We start from the raw sequence: 24,814 nt of genomic DNA, 5'->3' as shown, positions 1-24,814 counted from the left end.
CACTTCAGTGTGCTCATAAAAGCTAAAAATCAACACCTTCCACCTCCTCCTCATCCTCCTCCTCAGGGATCTCTTGCACCTCTACAAAGAAAGACACACAGAAAAGTAAACACTGGTGACAGATGTCACAGCTGTACGACTGAGCAGCATACTTTAACGACAGACAGACGATTCATTCCAGAGATTCATTCATGAATGAAGCTCTGTGTGCACATATGACTAGCAAAATTCACAGAGCAAAATAAAATCACACAGCAAAATAAAATACCTTCAGTAGGCTCCTCCTCTTCTGAATTGCACAGCCAGAAAAAACACACAGGAAAAAAAAAAAAACACTCAACATATATTAGTCACAATATTAATTTTGAATTTATACAAATATTTCTGCTGCAGTAAATGTTGCTACTGCTACAAGATATTAGAAGAAACACACACACACACACACACACCACACACCCACACACCCACACACACACACACACACACACACACACACCACACACCACACACACACACACACACACACACACACACACACACACACACACACACACACCACATCATCATCAGCATATTATTTAACTTTTGTCTGTTGTGGATTTGTTGAAAAAAAAAAATCATCCATCTACTCTGCTGTTTGAGTTTCTGACATGTTCATGCAGCACTAATCCTTTAAGATCACAGGGTAGTGCACTCACCCCATTAATGATATAGTTCTTGAAAGTCACTCTGTGTATACACAACAGACATTACCTACAGCTACGGAAACTATGAATGCAAACCTACTGGAACAGATGACATACATTTAAGCTTGTAATACAAACTATGTAATTTGCAACACTGTAAAAATGATCATGGTGGTTTAAGTTCATTTGCTACCTTAAAACACGAGAAATCGCAACTTCACAACAGCATATTTTCCAGAGTATAAATTTCACCTGTCAAAAAATTCCTCTTGAAGAGGAAACAAACATATATACTGTAAGTTTCACTGTAGTATAAGTCACACTTATTTTCTGTCTAATTAGTTCTATAATGTCTGTTGTTTAATGTACTTTTTTATTATTGGCATTTATTCTTTAATTATTGGAGTTAATTTTGTTTAGTGGTTTGATTCCTGGGAAAGCCCTGTGTAAATAGATGTTATTATAATTGTTATTATTAGTAATGAAAGCATGATTTTTCAAAGTATAAGGCTCATCACAGTGTAAGTCACAGGACTTAAACTAGTAAACAAGATGTGACTTACACGCCGGAAAATACGAGAAGTTAAATTAACATATTAAAAATTTTATTTCACTGAACTGACTCACAAACCTGCCTTTGTATGAAGATAACTCATGAAATTCACTTGAAATTTCAAAAATTATTACGTCAAAGCACATGAAATAAACAAGCTTCTATGACTTGTGTTTGATCTAGTGGTTGGTAAAGTTAGACCTTACTTGTGTGAAGCACCTTGAGGCAGCTTTGTTGTGATTTGGCTCAATAAAATGAAATAAACAGAAATTGAAATTGACAGTGCCCTTTTTTTCCTGATCATTACCAATCATAAAGCCATGACTGAATGATTTGTAGCTAAAGTCACTTTTACTTCAAGATGTTTGGCTTCAACATCAAGTTGTGGTGTTCTTACCTTCTGCCTCTCTGTGAATACCAAACACAAGTACATTTGTATTCTCATCAACATTTATTTATAAAGCACTTTACAGCACCGACTGGTGTCCAAAGTGCTTAACATTAAAAACACAAATTCACAAAAATAAAACACAAATAGAATAAAATTTTAAAACAACACATAAAAAAGAACATAAAAATAACAGAACATGTCACCTCCCCACTAAGTGTTAAAAGCCAGTTTAAAGAAATAAGTCTTTAACTTAGATTTAAAAAATGCTAGGTCAGGAATAGTACGTAACTCAAGAGGTAGCTCACTGCACCGTCTGTGGCCAGTTACCTCATCCCAGTCATCACAAAAGAGAATAGCAAATATACGTCTGCCTTAAGCAGAAATACGATTGTCAGAAAGAACAAAAACTTTTGTCAAACCCACAAACACGAGCATCAACCTACTCCTCATACTCCTCGGTTACTTCTTCGTTGTCCGACATGTCAGCGAGGTTTCAGGTATCTAAACACAAAAACAGACTAAATTCAACCTAGAAGTCTTGTGTACATTCACCGCTTCATTAAATGGAAACTGTCCACTAATACTGTGATCACTTAAACATACCTGAGGATGAACTGGAGTAATGGACAGAGAAGAAAACCAGATTTGAGTATGGAAGTTGTTGCCTCAGTCAACTTATTAGTCTCAGAGGGTGGACGGTGTAGTGGGATGGAGCCCACCAGACCCCTGTTGTGTTATTAATATATTATTAGATAGCTTATCATCTTTCCTAATAAAGGCACGACGATGGCTTCCGACGACACCCAGATAAAACCACAATCGCACCAACACAAGCTGAGCGTCACTGACAAAACACAGGCTTCTGGCATCTGCCACCCCCCACCCCCACCCCTCCAATGGTCAGGCTTTTTCAGCACATGCTGTGTTGTGTGAATGTGCAATTAAAAGAAATGTACAATAGTCATCTGTCGTTGTAAAACACTTTATTCTTTAAAAGGCAACAACTCACCCACAAGGACCGAAAATCCCCCAAAAACCTACATTTTTGGAGATTATGCTCTCCAAAATTGGATGTAATTCAATAAAAATAATTCTCATTTATTAATCATAATGTTGGGACAAAGAGGTTTGCAACAAACATCTGAAACCTCTTTATCCATCAAGTTTCTTGTGTTCTCACATGTCTTTTTTTCTCATGCTGCCACACAATGAATCATGTCTCAGAGTTTCTTTCATGCTAAAGTTTGAAACAATGTGTAAGTGAAACAAATCAGAGAAGCAAAACAGTCTCATTCAGTCTTTCAAAGCTACAAGTCCCATCCCTGTTTGTCTTGCTGTCGCCTTTCGTTCCATCCTGTGCAAGATGAAGAAAAACTTAAAAAAAAAAAAAACCTCAAAGAAAGAATCAGTCATCTCGTCCAGCAATGCTCCAGGTCTCTCCTTCTCCTGACTCCATTACACACAGACCTGAAAAAACAATCAAACACACAAACAAACTGTAAAAGAAACCACTGTTGTCCCTCTCTGGAAAAGAGTGCTTGCTTGTATTGCAACAACTACATACACAGAACACTGCTTTCCATGTCAGACATCAGGGATGTATTCTGGCTCCTCATTTAGATCCTCTTCTCCATGTCTATGCTGTTTGTGAGATCAAATTAAATTTCCTTCCTGACATCCTTCGGCAGCTCAGGAGAAGCCTCCACGTGATCTTTTCATCCCATATGGCTGGTGCAGAGACTCTGATCTATGCCTTTGTCTCATCCAGACTGGACTGCAATGTTCTATTCTCTGGTTTACCTCAGCTCATCATTAGGGGTGTCCAATTGGTTCAAAATGCTGCTGCCAGAGTTCTGACAAGAAGCAGAAACGTTGACCACATTACACTGATTCTGTCCTCCCTTCTTAACCACCCTACTTAACTGACCTAATTAAACCCTACATACCGGCCTGGGATCTGCATTCTCAGGGCGCAGGACTACTGTGTGTCCCTAAGGTGGCCGGCGATCACCTTAGTATTTCTTCTGTTTTTCTTGTTGCTTAATGCTGACAAATTATACTGTACTTGTTGTCTTTCCGATGCCTGATTCTGTTTTTTCTCTCTGTTTGAGGTGCTGCTCCATCCAGAGATGGGTGTGGTGTCTACTTCTGCAATCCTCCCATCCTGTGCATCGGCAAAATTTCCTGTATATTTGTTTTGTAAATTGATTTGTCAATTGTGTCAGTAGCATGGCCCAAGCAGAGGGTCACCCCTTTGAATCTGGTCTGCTTGAGGTTTCTTCCTCAAATCATCAGAGGGAGTTTTTCCTTATCACTGTTGCCTGTGTGCTTGCCCTGGGGGTTGGTAATGTTGGATCTTACTTGTGTGAAGCGCCTTGCAGCAACTTTGTTGTGATTTGTTGCAACTTTGTTGCAGATAACCCGTAAGTTGGAGAGGAAATGGCGTCTCACTAATTTAGAAGATCTTCACTTAGCCTGGAAAAAGAGTTTGTTGCTCTATAAGAAAGCCCTCCGTGAAGCTAGGACATCTTTCTACTCATCACTAATTGAAGAAAATAAGAACAACCCCAGGTTTCTTTTCAGCACTGTAGCCAGGCTGACAAAGAGTCAGAGCTCTATTGAGCTGAGTATTCCATTAACTTTAACTAGTGATGACTTCATGACTTTCTTTGCTAACAAAATTTTGACTATTAGAGAAAAAATTACTCATAACCATCCCAAAGATGTATCGTTATCTTTGGCTGCTTTCAGTGATGCCGGTATTTGGTTAGACTCTTTCTCTCCGATTGTTCTGCCTGAGTTATTTTCATTAGTTACTTCATCCAAACCATCAACATGCTTATTAGACCCCATTCCTGCCAGGCTGCTCAAGGAAGTCCTACCATTATTTAATGCTTCAATCTTAAATATGATCAATCTATCTTTGTTAGTTGGTTATGTACCACAGGCCTTTAAGGTGGCAGTAATTAAACCATTACTTAAAAAGCCATCACTTGACCCAGCTATCTTAGCTAATTATAGGCCAATCTCCAACCTTCCTTTTCTCTCAAAGATTCTTGAGAGGGTAGTTGTAAAACAGCTAACTGATCACCTGCAGAGGAATGGTCTATTTGAAGAGTTTCAGTCAGGTTTTAGAATTCATCATAGTACAGAAACAGCATTAGTGAAGGTTACAAATGATCTTCTTATGGCTTCGGACAGTGGACTTATCTCTGTGCTTGTTCTGTTGGACCTCAGTGCTGCTTTTGATACTGTTGACCATAAAATTTTATTACAGAGATTAGAGCATGTCATAGGTATTAAAGGCATTGCGCTGCGGTGGTTTGAATCATATTTGTCTAATAGATTACAGTTTGTTCATGTAAATGGGGAATCTTCTTCACAGACTAAAATTAATTATGGAGTTCCACAAGGTTCTGTGCTAGGACCAATTTTATTCACTTTATACATGCTTCCCTTGGGCAGTATTATTAGACGGTATTGCTTAAATTTTCATTGTTACGCAGATGATACCCAGCTTTATCTATCCATGAAGCCAGAGGATACACACCAATTAGCTAAACTGCAGGATTGTCTTACAGACATAAAGACATGGATGACCTCTAATTTCCTGCTTTTAAACTCAGATAAAACTGAAGTTATTGTACTTGGCCCCACAAATCTTAGAAGCATGGTGTCTAACCAGATCGTTACTCTGGATGGCATTTCCCTGATCTCTAGTAATACTGTGAGAAATCTTGGAGTTATTTTGATCAGGATATGTCATTCAAAGCGCATATTAAACAAATATGTAGGACTGCCTTTTTGCATTTACGCAATATTTCTAAAATCAGAAAGGTCTTGTCTCAGAGTGATGCTGAAAAACTAATTCATGCATTTATTTCCTCTAGGCTGGACTATTGTAATTCATTATTATCAGGTTGTCCTAAAAGTTCCCTAAAAAGCCTTCAGTTGGTTCAGAATGCTGCAGCTAGAGTACTGACGGGGACTAGCAGGAGAGAGCATATCTCACCCGTGTTGGCCTCTCTTCATTGGCTTCCTGTTAATTCTAGAATAGAATTTAAAATTCTTCTTCTTACTTATAAGGTTTTGAATAATCAGGTCCCATTTTATCTTAGGGACCTCGTAGTACCATATTACCCCATTAGAGCGCTTCGCTCTCAGACTGCGGGCTTACTTGTGGTTCCTAGGGTTTGTAAGAGTAGAATGGGAGGCAGAGCCTTCAGCTTTCAGGCTCCTCTCCTGTGGAACCAGCTCCCAATTCAGATCAGGGAGACAGATACCCTCTCTACTTTTAAGATTAGGCTTAAAACTTTCCTTTTCGCTAAGGCTTATAGTTAGGGCTGGATCGGGTGACCCTGGACCATCCCTTGGTTATGTTGCTTTAGACGTAGACTGTGGGGGGTTCCCATGATGCACTGTTTCTTTCTTTTTTTGCTCCGTATGCATCACTCTGCATTTAATCATTAGTGATCGATCTCTGCCCCCCTTCTCGGCATGTCTTTTTCCTGGTTCTTTCCCCCAGCCCCAACCAGTCCCAGCAGAAGACTGCCCCTCCCTGAGCCTGGTTCTGCTGGAGGTTTCTTCCTGTTAAAAGGGAGTTTTTCCTTCCCACTGTGGCCAAGTGCTTGCTCATAGGGGGTCGTTTTGACCGTTGGGGTTTTTCATGGTTATTGTATGGCCTTGCCTTGCAATATGGAGCGCCTTGGGGCAACTGTTTGTTGTGATTTGGCGCTATATAAGAAAAAAGTTGATTGATTGATTGATTTGGCACTATATAAATGAAAATAAATTGAAGGTGAAAAAAAGTCTGCAGGCCACAGACTCTTCTTTTATCATGCACCTGCAGTGTACAATGATCTTCAGATTCCGCAGAGACGGTCGAGTCCAGACTAAAGATGCATCTATTCTTCCTCTCGTATGACTAGCATACTGGCATAGTATGGAACTGTGCCTCCTCTGCTTTTAATTCATTTTATTAGCAACAGAACAGCAGAATGGAATTAGCCTCACTTCATCTAAATTCTGGGTCTGTTAGTGAAGCTCACGTCTCGCTGCCAGTGATCACCTTAGTATTCTCTCTGCTTCCCTGTCGATTTACTGCTGGTGAACTCATACCGTAGGTGTTGTTGTGTGGGCCGCTGAAGAGGAGGTACTGCTGGCCCACCACCAGAGGGCGCCCTGCCTGAAGTGCGGGCTTCAGGCACGAGAGGGCGCCGGAGCAACCGGGAGTGGCAGCTGTCACTCATCAACAACACCAGCTGTCACTCATCATCATCAACCACATCTCCATAAGAGCCGGGCAGCATCTTCACCTCACTGCTGAGAAATCGTCTACCAATCAGGTAAACTGCTCAGCCCGTGTAAACTCTACAGTAGTAACGTCTTTACTTCTGTGTGTAATCCCTGCTTTTGCAGACGAACCTTATTTGTACGCTAAGGAGTAGTCGTGTGTTGGGGGAGCTGGCGTACTCCGCTCCTCGGTTGTGGACTGCTAAGTGTACCATCAGGATCTGCAGTTAGTTTGGGAGTATAGTGATTAAGAGATGGAGGTGTTTTCCACCATTGTTCTGAACTGTTTGCTGGGTGTTCACGCACCCACCATCACCTGTCTGTTCTTCCTGCCAGCAGTACCCGATCTGACAGCCGGAGGCAGTGGCCATCTGGGGACCCAGCGCTTGGTGGCTCCGGGGTGCTTCAGATCCGGTGGAAGTGGAAGGTGTGTGGGATCCGGGTCTTTTCTGGACGGGTGTCTTCTATCTTCGAGCCTGCCCACACGACACCGTGACTAATTGACTGTTAATCTCAATTGTGTTGTCTGTTGCTCTGTTGTGCACATTCACAACATTAAATTGTTATATTTTGGCTTATTCCATTGTCTGTTCATTTGCGCCCCCTGTTGTGGGTCCGTGTCCCTACACTTTCACAACAGGTGTAGTTATTTCCGGCCAACTGATTCTGATCTTTTTCTCTCTGTCTGAGGCACTAACGAGACGTCAAAGGCACTGGACTGACCATGAGATGCCCTGGCTAAAGCTAAAGCAGAGGCCCGTGGACTACCTTGCTGAGGGTGACTGACCTCTCTGAGCCACTGCAATCAGCTTTTGGAATGCAGTCTTCCATGAAGACAGCTTTTACTAAAGTGAAACTGACAAGGCGATGGATGGATGCTGGCCCTGCATCCCAAAGCACTGGACTGATCTCACGACACCCTGCCTGTGCTGCCAATGACTGCATGCTCACCTCAATAATGCACTGTTTTTGATGCCATTCTGTTTTTTTTTTTTGTTTTGTTTTCCTACAGCTTTGTAAAACTTTGTAAAAACCTTGTAACTGTTAGAATGGCCTAAGCTGTGGCCCCAGCTGTGAGTCTGGTATGCTTGATGTTTCTTCCTCAGTATCATCAGAAGTTTTTCTTTACCCCTGTTGCCTGTGTGCTTGCTCAGGGGGGTTGGTAAGGTTGGACCCTACTCATGTGGTGACTTGAGGGAGGTTTGTTGTGATTTGGTGCTATAGAAATAAAATAAATGGAATTAAATTGAATCTATAATATCACTATCAAATGCAGGTCATGGCGTTTGACTGCTTGAATTTCGACCCATTAGAGGTCAAAATTCTAAATCGTCTACAGACAGTGTGAATTTTGACCATATTGACAATATAATATTATGTATCCTTTATCTATCTGCTGAGGAATAAAATTCTACTGGTTCCAAGGAAAAAATATTCTTGATGAGATAAATTTTACAAAACAAACAAAAAACAAAAGAAAACAAACAAAAAAAAACACCCAAAGGCTGTACAGATTATTCTGGCTTTGATGTTAATGTCTCTGTCTCTTCAGTGTTTGATATTGCCTAGGAAGACCTTACTGAATCATGAGATGGCCACATAGTGGTATTTTACAGTTCCTGTTGTGGGGTCATCTGTAATGGGGTTTTATTGGTTTTGTGTCATGTCTGTCCCCCGTGTTCCACCTCTGAGTCCTTACCTGTCAGTCTTGTGTCTTTCTGTTGCACTTTATTTAACTCCTGCGTTCTATGTTGGTTTGTGTTCTGTTATGTACACCCCCTCCTGCTATCAGTCGTGTACCTGCCCGTGTGTTCGCATGCACTTGCACTTGTGTGCGTGTGGGTGTCTCAGTCCTACGTGTCTCTGTCCCAGTGTGGGGATGCAATCCTCTCTGTCATGTGTGTGCGTGAAATGTCATTATAGTGTCAGTCTCGTGCGTGTATGTTATGTGGATCTCCAGCCTCTGACTTTCTGTAATTCGTCTCCTTCCTCGTGTTGTTATACTTCGGTTGTTTGCGTTGGTTCATCGGTTTATTCCGTTATCAAGAGATGATGCTTGTAGATGTCTGTTTGCTCCCCCCTTGTGTTTCCTTTTATTAGCACGTTTCTGTCGCTCTGATCATTTGCACCTGTGGTTCATTGGTCTGTTTATTTAAGCCACTTCTGTTTGTCTTTCCATTGCAGGTCCATTTGTTTAGTGTCTTTCGTGTTACTGGTTAGTTGGTGATTGCTGGTGTTCTGTGTGTTTTCCTCGGGTTTGTAAGTACAACCCCAATTCCAATGAAGTCAGGACGTGTAAAATGTAAATTAACAGAAACAATAAAGTTTATCAGTTTGAATATTAAATATCTTGTCTTTGTGGTGTATTCAATTGAATATAGATTAAAGAGGATTTGCAAATCATTGTATTCTGTTTTTAATTTACATTTTAAACAATGTCCCAACTTCATTGGAATTGGGGTTGTATGTATTCTTTGGTGTTTGCACTCCCTTTCTTTCTTTCCTCTATAGCTATTTGGTTTCTCTCCCTACCCAGTGTTGGGTTAAAGACTGTATTTTTGTTGGAACCTTCCCTACACCCTTTTGTGTGTTTTGACTCTTTTTGACTCACCTGTTGCAAATTAAACACTGCAATTTTTTGGAACTCACCTCTTGTGTCCTGGCTGACCTGCTATTGGGGTTTCGACTCTACTTAATTCCTGGCTCAGACTCATAACCGTTCCAAAGTTTTTGCAGGAGCATAAAGATGCAAATCTTTCAGATCCAAGTGCTTACAGTCTTAATGTTCTGTTGTAATAGATGTTAACCACTGACCTAAGATGACCGCTGAGCATGTTTGGTATTAGGTCCCTCTGGAGGGTCTTTATGTAGGTCATTCTGGAATGACTTTGTGTCCAACACATGAGGTGTACCATTTGAGGTGTACCATTTGCGGCGTGAGAGAACTTGCGCTGCATTTTTGCCATGTAATTCCCTTCTCGAGCACGATCTAGTCTCAGTGCTGATTTGAGCTAATGGAGAACCAATGTGATGCCAACATGGCTACAACCCCTGGCAATAATTATGGAATCACCGGCCTCGGAGGATGTTCATTCAGTTGTTTAATTTTGTAGAAAAAGCAGATCACAGACATGACACAAAACTAAAGTCATTTCAAATGGCAACTTTCTGGCTTTAAGAAACACTATAAGAAATCAAGAAAAAAAATTGTGGCAGTCAGTAACGGTTACTTTTTTAGACCAAGCAGAGGGAAAAAAATATGGACTCACTCAATTCTGAGGAATAAATTATGGAATCACCCTGTAAATTTTCATCCCCAAAACTAACACCTGCATCAAATCAGATCTGCTCGTTAGTCTGCATCTAAAAAGGAGTGATCACACCTTGGAGAGCTGTTGCACCAAGTGGACTGACATGAATCATGGCTCCAACACGAGAGATGTCAATTGAAACAAAGGAGAGGATTATCAAACTCTTAAAAGATGGTAAATCATCACGCAATGTTGCAAAAGATGTTGGTTGTTCACAGTCAGCTGTGTCTACACTCTGGACCAAAAACAAACAACATACTGGGCAAACAAACAAATACAAGGCAAACATACTGGTAGACCAAGGAAGACATCAAGACAGAAAACTTAAAGCAATATGTCTCAAAAATCGAAAATGCACAACAAAACAAATGAGGAACGAATGGGAGGAAACTGGAGTCAAGGTCTGTGACCGAACTGTAAGAAACCGCCTAAAGGAAATGGGATTTACATACAGAAAAGATAAACGAAAGCCATCATTAACACCTAAACAGAAAAAACAAGGTTACAATGGGCTAAGGAAAAGCAATCGTGGACAGTGGATGACTGGATGAAAGTCATATTCAGTGATGAATCTCGAATCTGCATTGGGCAAGGTGATGATGCTGGAACTTTTGTTTGGTGCCGTTCCAATGAGATTTATAAAGATGACTGCCTGAAGAGAACATGTAAATTTCTACAGTCATTGATGATATGGGGCTGCATGTCAGGTAAAGGCACTGGGGAGATGGCTGTCATTACATCATCAATAAATGCACAAGTTTACATTGATATTTTGGACACTTTTCTTATCCCATCAATTGAAAGGATGTTTGGGGATGATGAAATCATTTTTCAAGATGATAATGCATCTTGCCATAGAGCAAAAACTGTGAAAACATTCCTTGCAAAAAGACACATAGGGTCAATGTCATGGCCTGCAAATAGTCCATATCTTAATCCAATTGAAAATCTTTGGTGGAAGTTGAAGAAAATGGTCCATGACAAGGCTCCAACCTGCAAAGCTGATCTGGCAACAGCAATCAGAGAAAGTTGGAGCCAGATTGATGAAGAGTACTGTTTGTCACTCATTAAGTCCATGCCTCAGAGACTGCAAGCTGTTATAAAAGCCAGAGGTGGTGCAACAAAATACTAGTGATGTGTTGGAGCGTTCTTTTGTTTTTCATGATTCCATATTTTTTCCCTCTGCTTGGTCTAAAAAAGTAACCGTTACTGACTGCCACAATTTTTTTCCTGATTTCTTATAGTGTTTCTTAAAGCCAGAAAGTTGCCATTTGAAATGACTTTAGTTTTGTGTCATGTCTGTGATCTGCTTTTTTTCTACAAAATTAAACAACTGAATAAACATCCTCCAAGGCCGGTGATTCCATAATTTTTTGCCAGGGATTGTACATTCAGGTGTTGGGGACGGACCAGTTTAGACCTGGATTGTTGTCATTCAGGTCGAAACTGGTCTCTGTTCTAAATCTTTTAAGGTTTGACCTCAAAATACTCACCGACTGGGCATTTTAAAAAGTCATCCTTCAAGTGTGGAATTTTTTATTGTTGGCTTTTGCGGTATTGTCTTCTGTTTCAAACAGGCTTCTCTTACTGCTAATATCCACATGTTTCATGTCCTGCAGAGAAAACATGACAAGACTGTCCTTATTAATGTGTGAAAAAATCAGTCAAACAGAAACAGACAAGCACTCTATAAATTCATTTGACAACAACATAAATTTTTAAATTTAAAATCTCTTACTATGCTCATAGCATATAAAAGAGTTTATACTGCCCCCTAGTGCCATGAAGGAAATATGGTTAAGATGTATGGAGCTAAATCAAGGCCAAAAGTTTTGTAATCTGAAAATAAAAAAAAGATTGAAAAAATAAATTTTGAAACTGAAAATTAAAGTTTTGTAATCTGAAAATAAAAAAAGATTGAAAAAATAAATTTTGAAACTGAAAATTCAATGTTTGTTCTTGAATTTTATAATCATTTAAAAAGTATTATCAAAATAAAAATATGTGTAAGATATATATTTTTCAGTTTAAATAAATTTTTGATTCAGCTCTGTAATCTTTTTGATCAAATAACTTATTTTCATTCAAATTTCTTTTCTTTCTTCAGATCTTATTTTTTCAGTTTCAAACTTTTGGCCCCGTTTTGGCGTGGGAGAGCGTGGAATTGTGAGTGACAGCAGAGCAATCAGTCCTCACATGATGTTGCTTTCAGGAAACGTGGGTACTTTGATAGATAATGACTCTGCTCCCGTCTCCATCGTTTATTTACTACGCAGCTGGCGCGTGAAAGAAAACAGAGAGAATGAAAGCTTATTACGAGGCTTTAAACCCTCGAGATAAAGCTTTTATTGTGATCGATGTGTAGCAGTTGGTTCAGTGGATACGTATGTTGTACCGGATAGTGAATTTAATGACGATGTAACAAAGTTGACTGCCCGGAAATCCAAATCCAAAGCCGCCCGGAAGAGCGCTCCGGCTACCGGCGGTGTGAGGAAGCCCCAACGTTACAGGCCCGGCACTGAGGCGCTGAGAGATCCACCGCTACCAGAAATCCACTGAGCTGCTGATCCACAAGCTGCCGACCAGGTCAGCCTCGCCGGCCTCCTGCAGAGCATCACAGCGGAGCTCTGAAAGCGGAGGTCGGTCTTGGAAGTCCTGAGCGATTTCTCTCACCAGGTGCTGGAAGGGCAGCTTGTGGATCAGCAGTTCGATGGATTTCTGGTAGCGGCGAGGCTACTTCACACCGCCGGTAGACGGAGCGCTCTTCCGGGCGGCTTTGGATTTGGATTTCCGGGCAGTCTGTTTGGTTGTGTCCATATTAAAGCTTCCTTCAGATCTGCTGAGCCAGGTCTCTCTGTGTGTCACTGAGAAAGCTCGTAACACTCCACTGCAGCCTGTAAAATGAGCGACCTGCCTCATTTTCATGTGGCGATGCTGCGCTGCGTTCATGGTCTTGTGTGGATTTGGGACACATCGGTTTTTTAGGTATAGGTGTTAAACTTTACAATCTTGCATATTTTCCAGTTTTTAAACATCAAAAATGACCAAGAGTGATCTAGAATTACTTGTAATAGACATCTTTAGCATCACTTTATTTACAGATATCAAGACAATACAGTGGAGAGAAAGTGTTAAGTCACTATCTATCAAAGTACCCACATTTCCTGAAAGTAACATCATGTGAGGACTGATTGCTCTCCTGTCACTCACAATGCCATGCCCTCCCACGCCAGAAGGGGCCAAAAGTTTGAAACTGAAAAAATAAGAACTGAAGGTGAAAAAAAATAAATTTGAATGAAAATAAATTATTTGATCAAAATAATTAAAGAGCTGAATCAAAAATTTATTTAAACTCAAAAATATATATCTTACACTTATTTTTATTTTGATAATACTTTTTAAATGATTATAAAATTCAAGAACAATCATTGAATTTTCAGTTTCAAAATTTATTTTTTCAATCTTTTTTTATTTTCAGATTACAAAACTTTAATTTTCAGTTTCAAAACTTATTTTTTCAATCTTTTTTATTTTCAGATTACAAAACTTTTGGCCTTGATTTAGCTCCATAGAGATGGCCCAGCAACAATGCAACAGTCAAACTGAGGGACTAGTTCATTTTTGTAACTTTAATCAGAGTAAAATATGGAAAGCAATCAAGCATCTGACTGCTGTAATCATATTTGGCAACTTAAATCATGTGAGGTAAAATCCCATGAAAAAAAAAAGACTATAAGTGATCCATACTGGACCCTCAATGTGGATTGCATTACGTAATTCTGAATTTTAAAACTGCATCATGTAGTTAATAGGTGCATGTTGCTGTCCCTTATAAAATTATCCAATATGTACCTTCATATATGGGCTATGACACGATTCAGGGATGATACGTTTTCATGATGGAAGGATTGGATTCACTGTGATACAATGTAATCAATACAATTCTATATTTTTCATTATAAATTAGAATAAGCAAACAGTGGCATTACTCACCTTCAAATACATACAGAGCATCCGGAACGTATTCACAGTGCTTCACTTTTTCCGCATTTGGTTATGTTAAAGTCTTATTCCACAATGGAATAAATTAATTTTCCCCTCAAAATTCTACTCACAACACCCCATAATGACACCATGAAATAAGTTGTTTTGAAATTTTTGCCAAGTATTCACACCCTTTCCTCAATACTTTCTTGATGCACCTTTGGCAGCAATTACAGCCTCAACTCTTCTTGAATGTGTTGCCACAAGCTTGGTGCACCTATTTTTGGGCAGTTCTGTCCATTCCTCTTTTGCAGCACCTCTCAAGCTCCATCAGGTTGGATGGGGAGCATCGGTGCACAGCCATTTTCAGATCTCTCCAGAGATGTTCAATCCGATTCAGGTCTGGCTCTGGCTGGGTTACTCAAGGACATTCACAGAGTTGTCCTGAAGCCGCTCCTTTGATATCTTGGCTGTTTGCTTAGGGTCATTGTCCTGCTGAAAGATGAACCGTCGCCCCAGTCTGAGGTCAAGAGCGCTCTGGAGCAGTCTTTCATCCAGGATGCCTCTGTACATTGCTACATTCATTTTTCTCTCAATCCTGACTAGTCTCCCAGTTCCTGCCACGGAAAAACATCCCCATAACATGATGCTGCCACCACCATGCTTCACTGTAGGGATGATGCCTGGTTTCCTCCAAACATGATGCCTGGCATTCATGCCAATCTTTGTCTCATCAGATGAGAGAATTTTGTTTCTCATGGTCTGAGAGTCCTTCAGGTGCCTTTTGGCAAACTCCAGGTGGGCTGCCATGTGCCTTTTACTAAGGAGTGGCTTCTGTCTGGCCACTCTACCATACAGGCCTGATTGGTGGATTGCGACAGAGATGGTTCTCCTCTCTCCACAGAGTAATGCTGGCGCTCTGACAGTGACCATTGGGTTCTTGTTCACCTCCCTATCTAAGGCGTTTCTCCCCTAATCACTCAATTTAGACGGGTGGCCAGCTCTAAGAAGAGTCCTGGTGGATTTAAACTACTTCCATTTACAGATGATGGAGACCACAGTGCTCACTGGGACCTTCAAAGCAGCAGAAATGTTTCTGTACCTTTACGCTTTGTGCCTTGAGACAATCCTGTCTCAGAGGTCTACAGTCAATTTCTTTTACTTCATGCTTGGTTTGTGCTCTGACATGCACTGTCAACTGTGTGACCATATATGTAAACAGGTCTGTGTCTTTCCAAATCATGTCCAATTAACTGAATTTACCCCAGGTGGACTCCAGTTAAGCTGTAGAAACATCTGAAGGATGATCAGTGGAAACAGGATGCATCTGTGGTAAATTTTGAGCTTCACTGCAAAGGCTGTGAATACTTAAGTACGCAAAATTTTCTCAAAATAACTTTTTCACATTGTCATTATGGGGTGTTGTGTGTAGAACTTTGAGGAAAAAATGAATTTAATTCATTTTGGAATAAGGCTGTAACATAACAAAATACTTTCTGGATGTACTGTATTTAATGAAAGAAAGAAAGATTTTTACTACTGCGCCTTTTTGTTCATGAAGGGACAGCAGCACCACATACAGTAGCAGCACAGAAGAAGCCCAGAAGGAGAAGCCAGTTGTTTTTAGCCTGTTAGCATAGCATCAATTTCGGTGGAAAGTGTGTTCACCAACCTGGGCATCAAAATGTAACAGCAACAGTGAAAAAAAAACAACAAATTCTTCAAAACAAGTGGAACATGTATTTGTTTTTAAGTATGGACCACTAGGGTCTTGAGAATGTAGGTTTTTAAACAATCTTTATTCTCTGAATAAAATCCTGGTCGCTCTTTTGCATGAAAAGGCCCAAAAACTGGAATACAAAACCAAAAGAAAGAAGTAAAAAAAAAAAACTGTTTGAAACATGCCTTCTGTAGTGCCCAAGCCTCATGCAAGAGGTTTTGCTGGAAGGGGTATAGTTTTATGTAGAGAATGTGCTGAAATATCTGTGATGGACGGACACTGTGGGACAATGTGCATGTGACGGACACACACTGTGGGACATATAGACCATCAAAAATCTAACAAGGATTTACATATAATGTTTTCTATGCATAGAGCACTGAAATGCAAATTATATTAAAGCCATTGTCCATTTGAATTATGCGTGCCACAATTAATTTCCTTTTTTGTTTACTTTTTGCAGACAACACATGCATTTTCTAATGTGGTCTGTCGATATCGCAAATCCTATTTAGCCAAGTTGCCGATACAACATCAAATTAAAGGGCAAGGTGTCAAGATCTGGCCCTTTAGGGCCATCTGTTATTAGTCCGCCAGTTTATCCATGTCTCGTCAGGTTTATGTTATCATTAGTTTTGTTTCTGTTATCCTGGTATTTGTCATTCATGTTCACTTAGTCACTTCAGTCCTGGTTTGTTTCTGTTCATTTATGCTTTGGTCTACAGTTCAGTTTATCACATTTTTGGTATTTTGCTTTTGTCACAGGTATTGGTCATTATTTATCTCTGAGCAGGGGTGGTGGGCAAGTGGTTAATGCACTTGGTTTCAGTGCAGAAGGTTCAGGGTTCAAATCTCACCCCTGCCACATTTCTCCATGTAATGTGGAGTTGCGCCAGGAAGGGCATCCACTTATTATTGCATTCACTTTTATATTTGATCCGTCTCACTCCGGTTCTAGTTTTAAGATAATTGATTTCTTTGTTTACTGCCATCTTCTTAGTTCTGTCAGGTCTGGTTTATATATGATTCTGTTTTAGCTCTGTTCATTTTTCTACGTTTCCTTCATGCCCGCCCAAATATGTTCCCACTCCATGTCACTGCACCAGCTATTGTGTCTTTGTTTCTGTCTGCTTTGTATTTTCACTCACTCCCACTCTTGTACTTGCTCACGTGTCTTTGTTACTTTCATCACTCCACTGTGTCTTCCTGCCTTCATTCTCTTGCACTTACCTTTTGTCTTCCCTGGTCAAGCCTCCTTCCAGAACCTTCACCAACACCTGTGTCTTGTTGCACTAATTACTTCACCAGTTATTTAAGCCCTCACAGTCTCACAGTCCCTCGCTTGATTGTTGAATGATTTCACTTTCCAGCACTCACGACCTTGCGTTGTTTTGCCCCGAATTCAGCCTGCTGATATTTGACCTTGCTTTGTCCGTGACCACGATTTTGTCTCTGATTGCCACCACACTGTGTATTTTGACCTTTGCCTGTTTTCTCAACCAAGCCTCAGCCTCATGTTTGAGTGTACCTTTGCCTCGCTGCTGGACCCCCCATGTACCGAATCCCAGCTTGTAATTAAACCTTTTTCTTACACCAGTCTGCTTGTGAGAGTTTTGCATTTGTGTCCTGCTCGGTTTGTGCCTCGCCTGACACAAGGTTTTATAGGAGTAATTTACTAAAAGTAAACAAAAGCCTGATTTTACACGGAATGGACCATGGCTTTAAGGATTTACATGCAATTGAAAAAGGCTGTATTAAGCATCCAAACATACCTTGAAATGAAAACAAATTGACAAGATATTAACAAGTTATTTAGTGTAAACCAGGGGTGGGCAACGAGGGCCGAGACACTGCAGGTTTTCCTTGCAACCAATCACCTCAGCAGGTGGGTTGCTGATGAGCTTCTACCTTGAACATAAACACCTGGTCGTCTTGAAATTACCTGTTGAAACACCTGATCATTAATGAAATCACCTGCTGAGGTGACTGGTAGCAAGGAAAACCTGCAGTGCTTTGGCCCTTCATGGCACATGATTGCCCACCCCTGGTGTAAACCAAAATCAAGATGGCTGCCATGGGGGCATCTTGATTACTGGAGCATGCCACAAATCTATATGAAGCATTCCTACCACCCTAACATACTTTTAGTACCCTGAGAAAGTGAAAACAAAAGGACTGGGCATTTTTAAGATTTATGAGGCAGAAAATAAAATCAATATGGCTGCCATGCATGTAGTAGCCATCTTGATTTATCAGAGTGGGATGTGCATAAAAAGGAATCATCCTAAAACCAACCTCAGCACACCCTAGAATAATTGACACATGCATTTTTTTACTTATCAAAAATCGAATTTGACAAACAGCTTTTGAAAGAATGTGAATTGACTTAAAATCAGGAAACTCATGGTGACTCACCTTCAGAAAGCTTTATACAGTAGGGCCATATCTGTACAGTTCAAGATTTCCACTCCTAATGAGAATTCTGAAGCCACCGATCAAAATACCCTGTGACACTGATTGCACTTAGCATGCACTCATTGAACTGCACTTGGTGCTTCTGCACTTGCATTGCTGCTTCATTCTAAAGTGATATACTGCAAGTAATTAATCTGAGGGGCCCTAAATTCAATGAAGCATAAACATGTAATCAGTACTTGACCAATTTCATCTTTAAAAGACAAGTTACTTATAATGACTAATAATATTAGACTGAGCTCCCGACTGTACATGTGACGAATGGACACTGTGGGACCAAAATGAGGATTTCCATCTCTGAAACCTTCAATATCCCAAAGTTAAATATGTGTGAATAATAAATCTTCACAAATTCTGATTTGAGTAAAAAATGTCACCTTCATCTATGTAAATTGGCAATGAATGAAGAAAAATTATCTCCAATATCGTAAAAAGAACAAAATCAGTAAGCCTTAAGAGATCTGTTGTCATGCAAAAGTAAATGTAATTTGTGAAAAATGCACAAAATATCTGTTGTAAACACTGTGACTATGCAAAAATTATATCTATCTATCTATCTATCTATCTATCTATCTATCTATCTATCTATCTATCTATCTATCTATCTATCTATCTATCTATCTATCTATCTATCTATCTATCTATCTATCTATCTATCTATCTATCTATCTATCTATCTATCTATCTATCTATCTATCTATCTATCTATCTATCTATCTATCTATCTATCTATCTATCTATCTATATATAGATATATATATATATATAGATATATATTTATAGATATATAGGTTCATTGGTTGTGGGGATTTGGCCACTTGAATTTTTTTCATGGATGTCATTATAGAGTATGTTTGGATAGGTCTTCATCACACTTAGGTCAACATTTTTTTTAATCTTCCCACAGTGAGGAGCAACATGTACGTAGCTTATGGACGGACACTGTGGGATGGAAAGAAATATGCCCAAAATAAAAGGACTACAGTATCAAATTCCAAAAATCTAATGAAAAGTTGTTATTTTTGTCAATTCTTTCGATCAACCAATAGGTGTTTTGGGTACTTCCACAAGTTTTAACATGTATTTTTTATCCACTAAATGCAAGGTGACCTGTGTGTACAGTAAATTTTGGTTGTTTTGCTTCACTGAAGAAAAACAGGACGGACCATCTGTAATTGCCCTGAAAGTACCACATGTATCAATGGAAACTAGAAACAATAAGGATGCTGTAAATGTGATGTTTCTTATTAGGTGTACATCTTATTTCTGTCCAGCTGAATTTACATTATATCAAAGATGTCACATTATTTTGGAAAAACCATTGTATTTTTGGGTCAATTAATGCTCAATGTGGGACTATTAAACACACCAGCCACCTCAATTTGTCTTGACAGATTTCTAGGAGCAGTGGCAAAACAATAAGGCCAATAACTTCTTTGAAAAATGAGTTTTGTCTGTTTCTGAAACTTGAATTGAAGGTATTTGGTTTTGATGCCCAGCATTGTGAACATGCTCTGTAGTTGGTTTTTGATGTTTAAACTCGTCAGTCTTCTTCTTCTTCATTTTGGTATGATTCAAGCCTGGTGTGTCGCAGAGACAAAGCAGTGGTGCGTCACCCAGATTGAACACTGACAAGCAGCAGCTTGTCAATGTAATACCCAGCAACATAGGTATTACAAGCTCTAAACTGGACTTTCATGTTCTGAACCTGTGCACTGACCTTTGAACATTTTAAAGAGAGTTGAAGACATGAAAGTAGCAGCATAAAAGCTTCACTCAACTGATTCTTATCATTATTCTTGGGCCAGCATAATGATTAGACCATCGATCCAGGGATATTGTTTGTTGGCTTTAAAAATTGATTTCTGAATCATATCATTGTATTGCCAGTCTTTACTGACACATTCCTGCATTTTATCATCGCTTACAATCAGGCATTTATTATGACCATTTAACATGAGTGACATCTGCAGTAAATTAACTGACTGGAGATAAATTCTAACACTGTTACAGGGTTGATACAGTCTGTACGTTCGAACAGACACACCTACCTGGTCATAATTCTTCAGGCATCATTGTACCACTAACATACTGACAGTTGCACATCTTCTGGTACAGCTGTCTCATTCATTCCTTCATAAACTTTTTTTTTTAAATTGTGAATAATGTTTCAATATCACTTGAAAAGGGCAGCATGGTGGCTTAGTGGTTAGCATTGTTGCTTCACAGCAAGAAGGTCATGGGATCGATTCCTACACGTAGCCTTTCTGTGTGGAGTTTGCATGTTCTCCCCGTGTTTGAGTGGGTTCCCTCCGGGTGCTCCGGCTTCCTCCCACATCCAAAGACATGCAGGTTAGGTGGACTGGAAATTTTAAATTGTCCGTAGGAGTACATGTGGGTGTGAATGTGTTTGTCTGTCTATATGTGGCCCTGCGATAGACTGGCGTCCTGTCCAGGGTGTACTCCACCTCTCGCCCTGCTGGGATAGGCTCCAGCACTCCATGACCCTTAATTGGAGTAAGCGGTTGAAGATGAGTGAGTGAGTGGTTTGGAAAAATGAAACTGTACTTTAATATGTGATCTGACCCTAGAAATGTGTGAAGATCCATGTTGGCTGGCCTTGCTGATCCAACGATTGATCCGCTCTGATACTCCTGATGAGAAGCTTCTGAATTCCTGATAACACCAGAGAAGTACAAAAAAAATTAGTGCTCTGTCTTCAATAAGCCATCAATTCAAGAAAGGAGGGCAAATGTCTCTCATATAATCAGGCTTCTGCTGATACAGTAGATCAGAGAATCCTAATGGACCTGGTTGATCTGGTATGAACGCTACCTGTTTGGAAACTCCAGGACTGGTGGGACTCGATGCCTTCTGCTCATAAAGATCTCTCTTCCTGGACACTGCGTCATGCAGGACCAGGGTCCTTTGGGTCACATCTGGAGATCGCGGCATTTCTGACTTCTACAAACACAAGAATTAAGGGTCAAGACCAAACGAGGGACAAAATCTTGGCACTATACTGACAGCAAAAGTGAGCTTGCTGGTTTCCTGTGTTTTGTTGGTTCAGACTGTGACCTGTGCAGCCTGGGAAAGTCGCTCCATCTTCTCCTGAATGGACCTGGATGACACCCTCTGTCTGGAACTGGAAATGAATGAATGAATAAATAAATATTTATTTCTTATACAAAGACAATGTAATTGCTGTACTATAAATGCTGTACTTAAAACTACAGTGTGTAGTATTGAGTGCCATCTAGTGCTGAGGTTGCACATTGCATTATGCCATTGCCAATCATGATTTTGTTTCCTGTTATGTTTTCACTTGCCGATGGCGATGTGCATTCATGCTCCCTTGTCTTCTTTTCCGATAATCAATAAGTATAATCTTCCATTTCACAAGAATTAGGGTTCTCAAACTTGTTTGCCTGTACTCGCAACCAACAGGTTCCACAATAACACACTGTAGCTTTAAATTTCTAATTGGTAAAAATTTACCCCGAAGAAAACCCCTAAATCTTGCACACAGTAGTTTCAAAAAATATTTTTTAACAATGGTAAAAATATGATGAGGAACTCACTTTCTCTGGAAAGATGGAGGTTTGTCTTCTTGGTTTTGATCCTGGTCCAAATCCAAAGAAAATTAATATTACTGACACTGAAAACACCTATCACACCTGTTAACACAAACTGTAAATTATAAAATCTCAAACGGGTTAATTAAGAAAGTAAAAAGTGCAATTTTTTACTTAGATCTTTTAAAGGCTTTGTAAAAAAAAAAACTCATTGTGGACTTGAAGGGGAAAATGAACAATTTTCTTACCATGTTGGATTCAAATTTCTTGGAAGCCATCCTGACACTTGCACTAAAACACATTGATGCAACTGTCAACAAATTGTGAGAAATACTAAAACCCCAAATTCCAGTGATGTTGGGACATTGTGTGAAATGTAAATTAAAAACAGAACACAATGATTTGCAAATCCTCTTCAACCTATATTCAACTGAATACACCATAAAGACAAGATATTTAATGTTCAAACTGATTAACTTTATTGTTTTTGTGCAAATATTTGCTCATTTTGAAATGGATGCCTGTAACACATTTCAAAAAAGCTAGGACGGAGCAACAAAAGACTGGGAAAAATGATGAATGAACTTTCTCCACATAAACAGCAAGGTCGAAAAACAACATTGAATGCTGCATATGACCTTCGATCCCTCAGGCGGCACTGCATTAAAAACTGACATCATTGTGTAAAGGATCTTACCACATGGGCTCAGGAACACTTCAGAAAACCCATCCATCCATCCATCCATCCATTTTCTTCCGCTTTATCCGGAGTTGGGTCGCGGGGGCAGCAGCTCAAGCAAAGCCGCCCAGACCTCCCGATCCACACACACCTCCCACAGCTCCTCCGGGGGAACCCCAAGGCATTCCCAAGCCAGCCTAGAGATGTAGTCCCTCCAGCGTGTCCTGGATCTTCCCCGGGGCCTCCTCCCAATGGGACGTGCCCGGAACACCTCTCCAGCGAGGCGTCCAGGTGGCATCCGGTAAAAGATGCCCGAGCCACCTCAACTGACTCCTTTCGACGTGGAGGAGCAGCGGCTCGACTCCGAGCTCCTCCCAAGTGACCGAGCTCCTCACCCTATCTCTAAGGGAGCGCCCAGCCACCCTGCGGAGGAAACTCATCTCGGCCGCTTGTACTCGCGATCTCGTTCTTTCGGTCATGAGCCAAATCTCATGACCATAGGTGAGGATCGGAACGTAGATCGATCGGTAAATCGAGAGCTTTGCCCCCCTACTCAGCTCTCTCTTCACCATGACGGTCCGATACAGCGACCGCATCACTGCAGATGCTGCACCGATCTGTCTATCGATCTCACGCTCCATCCGTCCCTCACTCGTGAAGAAGACCCCGAGATACTTAAACTCCTCCACTTGAGGCTGTTGTGTGGGCCGCTGAAGAGGAGGTACTGCTGGCCCACCACCACCAGAGGGCGCCCTGCCTGGAGTGTGGGCTCCAGGCACCAGAGGGCGCTGCCACCTCACGAGAGCAGCCAGGGTGACAGCTGTCACCCATCACTGGACACAGCTGTTCCACTCAGCACGGAGGTATATCAGCAGGACGGCGTCTCCACCTCAGTGCCGAGATATCGCCTTGAGATAGAGGTAAACTACTCTGCAGCATATTCTGTATATTTGATAATACGTGTTAAACCTTTCAGGACAGCTGACTACCGAAAGCCAATTGCTTGGATAAGTACTCACCTTCCTGTTTTAACGTGACGAGAGGTGGAGGCGGCTTCTTCCCTCTCCGTGTTACTGGGTGCAGCCGCATCCACACCTGTGTGTTTGTTGCTCTCTCTTGCCAGCAGTACCGGATCCGACGAGCGGAGGCAGTGGCCACCTGGGACTTCGGGACTTGGCGGTTCCAGTATTTCCAGGGTTCGGTGGCAGAGGAGATCTGGGTGGTTCCGGTTCGACTCGGACGGACGTCTCCTACCTTCGAGCCTGCCCACACGACACCAGCAGAATTCGGCTTAATCCCAAATTGTTGATTGTTGTATTGGTTGTGCTCGTTTCACAACAGTAAAACTTGTTATTTACCTTCTCCATTGTCCGTTCATTTGCGCCCCCTGTTGTGGGTCCGTGTTCCTACACTTTCACAACAGGATATCTCGGCCAGCGTCATGGATCCCGAGGGGCGTCAACCGGCTGTTGAACGGCCAATGGAAGAACAGGACGCGCAGGCGTCCGCGGGAGGGGTAATCGGTGAGTTGCAGCGGATCCTCACCGCTTTCACGACTCGGTTGGATTGCATGACCGAGCAGAACGTCCTCCTGAACCGCAGGGTGGAGGCTCTCGCCACGCAGGTGGAAGCGCGCCCCCCGGGCGCCGCTGCGGCTCTCCCTCCCGTAGATCCTGTGCGTAACGTTGACGTTCCACTGGTTGTTCAACGACCTCTCCCTCCTTCCCCGGAAGCATACATAAGCCCTCCAGAGCCGTACGGAGGCTGTGTGGAGACGTGCGCGGATTTTCTGATGCAGTGTTCGCTCGTCTTCGCACAGCGTCCCGTTATGTACGCGACCGATGCTAGTAAAGTAGCTTATGTCATAAACCTGCTTCGCAGTGAGGCACGCGCTTGGGCTACAGCGCTCTGGGAGCAGAATTCACGGCTCCTTCTGACATACGATGGGTTTGTGAGGGGGCTCAGAACCGTGTTCGATCACCCTAATAGAGGAGAAACCGCTTCAACCGTGCTACTGTCAATGAGACAGGGGCGCCGGAGCGTAGCCGTTTATGCAGTCGACTTCCGCATCGCGGCTGCGAGATCCGGCTGGAATAACGCTGTCCTCCGCGCCCCCTTTGTAAACGGACTGTCTTTGGTTCTCAAGGA

General features: G+C 41.2%; 1 protein-coding gene and 1 long non-coding RNA gene across 2 annotated transcripts in view; both read right to left on the bottom strand.

The window, feature by feature from the left end:
- Window positions 1–268: 268 nt before the first annotated feature.
- On the bottom strand, window positions 269–2,482 carry LOC117511660. The gene is made up of 4 exons (XR_004561024.1): window positions 2,234–2,482; window positions 2,074–2,131; window positions 1,637–1,647; window positions 269–289 (listed from the first exon to the last, which is right to left on the bottom strand). It is a non-coding gene; the product is annotated as an uncharacterized LOC117511660 (long non-coding RNA).
- Window positions 2,483–2,596: 114 nt separating this feature from the next.
- lad1 (ladinin) overlaps window positions 2,597–24,814 on the bottom strand; it is a 67,364-nt gene continuing 45,146 nt past the window's right edge. The window contains exons 8-14 of the mRNA XM_034172494.1: window positions 22,236–22,278; window positions 21,994–22,034; window positions 21,491–21,557; window positions 21,248–21,376; window positions 20,999–21,088; window positions 11,727–11,846; window positions 2,597–3,097 (exon numbers count right to left, since the gene is read on the bottom strand). Of these exons, the coding sequence (XP_034028385.1) occupies window positions 11,754–11,846; window positions 20,999–21,088; window positions 21,248–21,376; window positions 21,491–21,557; window positions 21,994–22,034; window positions 22,236–22,278 (463 nt within the window). The 3' untranslated portion in view covers window positions 2,597–3,097; window positions 11,727–11,753. The remainder of the gene's footprint in view (window positions 3,098–11,726; window positions 11,847–20,998; window positions 21,089–21,247; window positions 21,377–21,490; window positions 21,558–21,993; window positions 22,035–22,235; window positions 22,279–24,814) is intronic.

The sequence above is a fragment of the Thalassophryne amazonica genome, chromosome 6 (assembly GCF_902500255.1).
Source record: "Thalassophryne amazonica chromosome 6, fThaAma1.1, whole genome shotgun sequence".
Classification (NCBI taxonomy): domain Eukaryota; kingdom Metazoa; phylum Chordata; class Actinopteri; order Batrachoidiformes; family Batrachoididae; genus Thalassophryne; species Thalassophryne amazonica.
The sequence above is the reverse complement of the archived record's forward strand: the minus strand, read 5'-3'. Positions and strand labels throughout refer to the sequence as shown.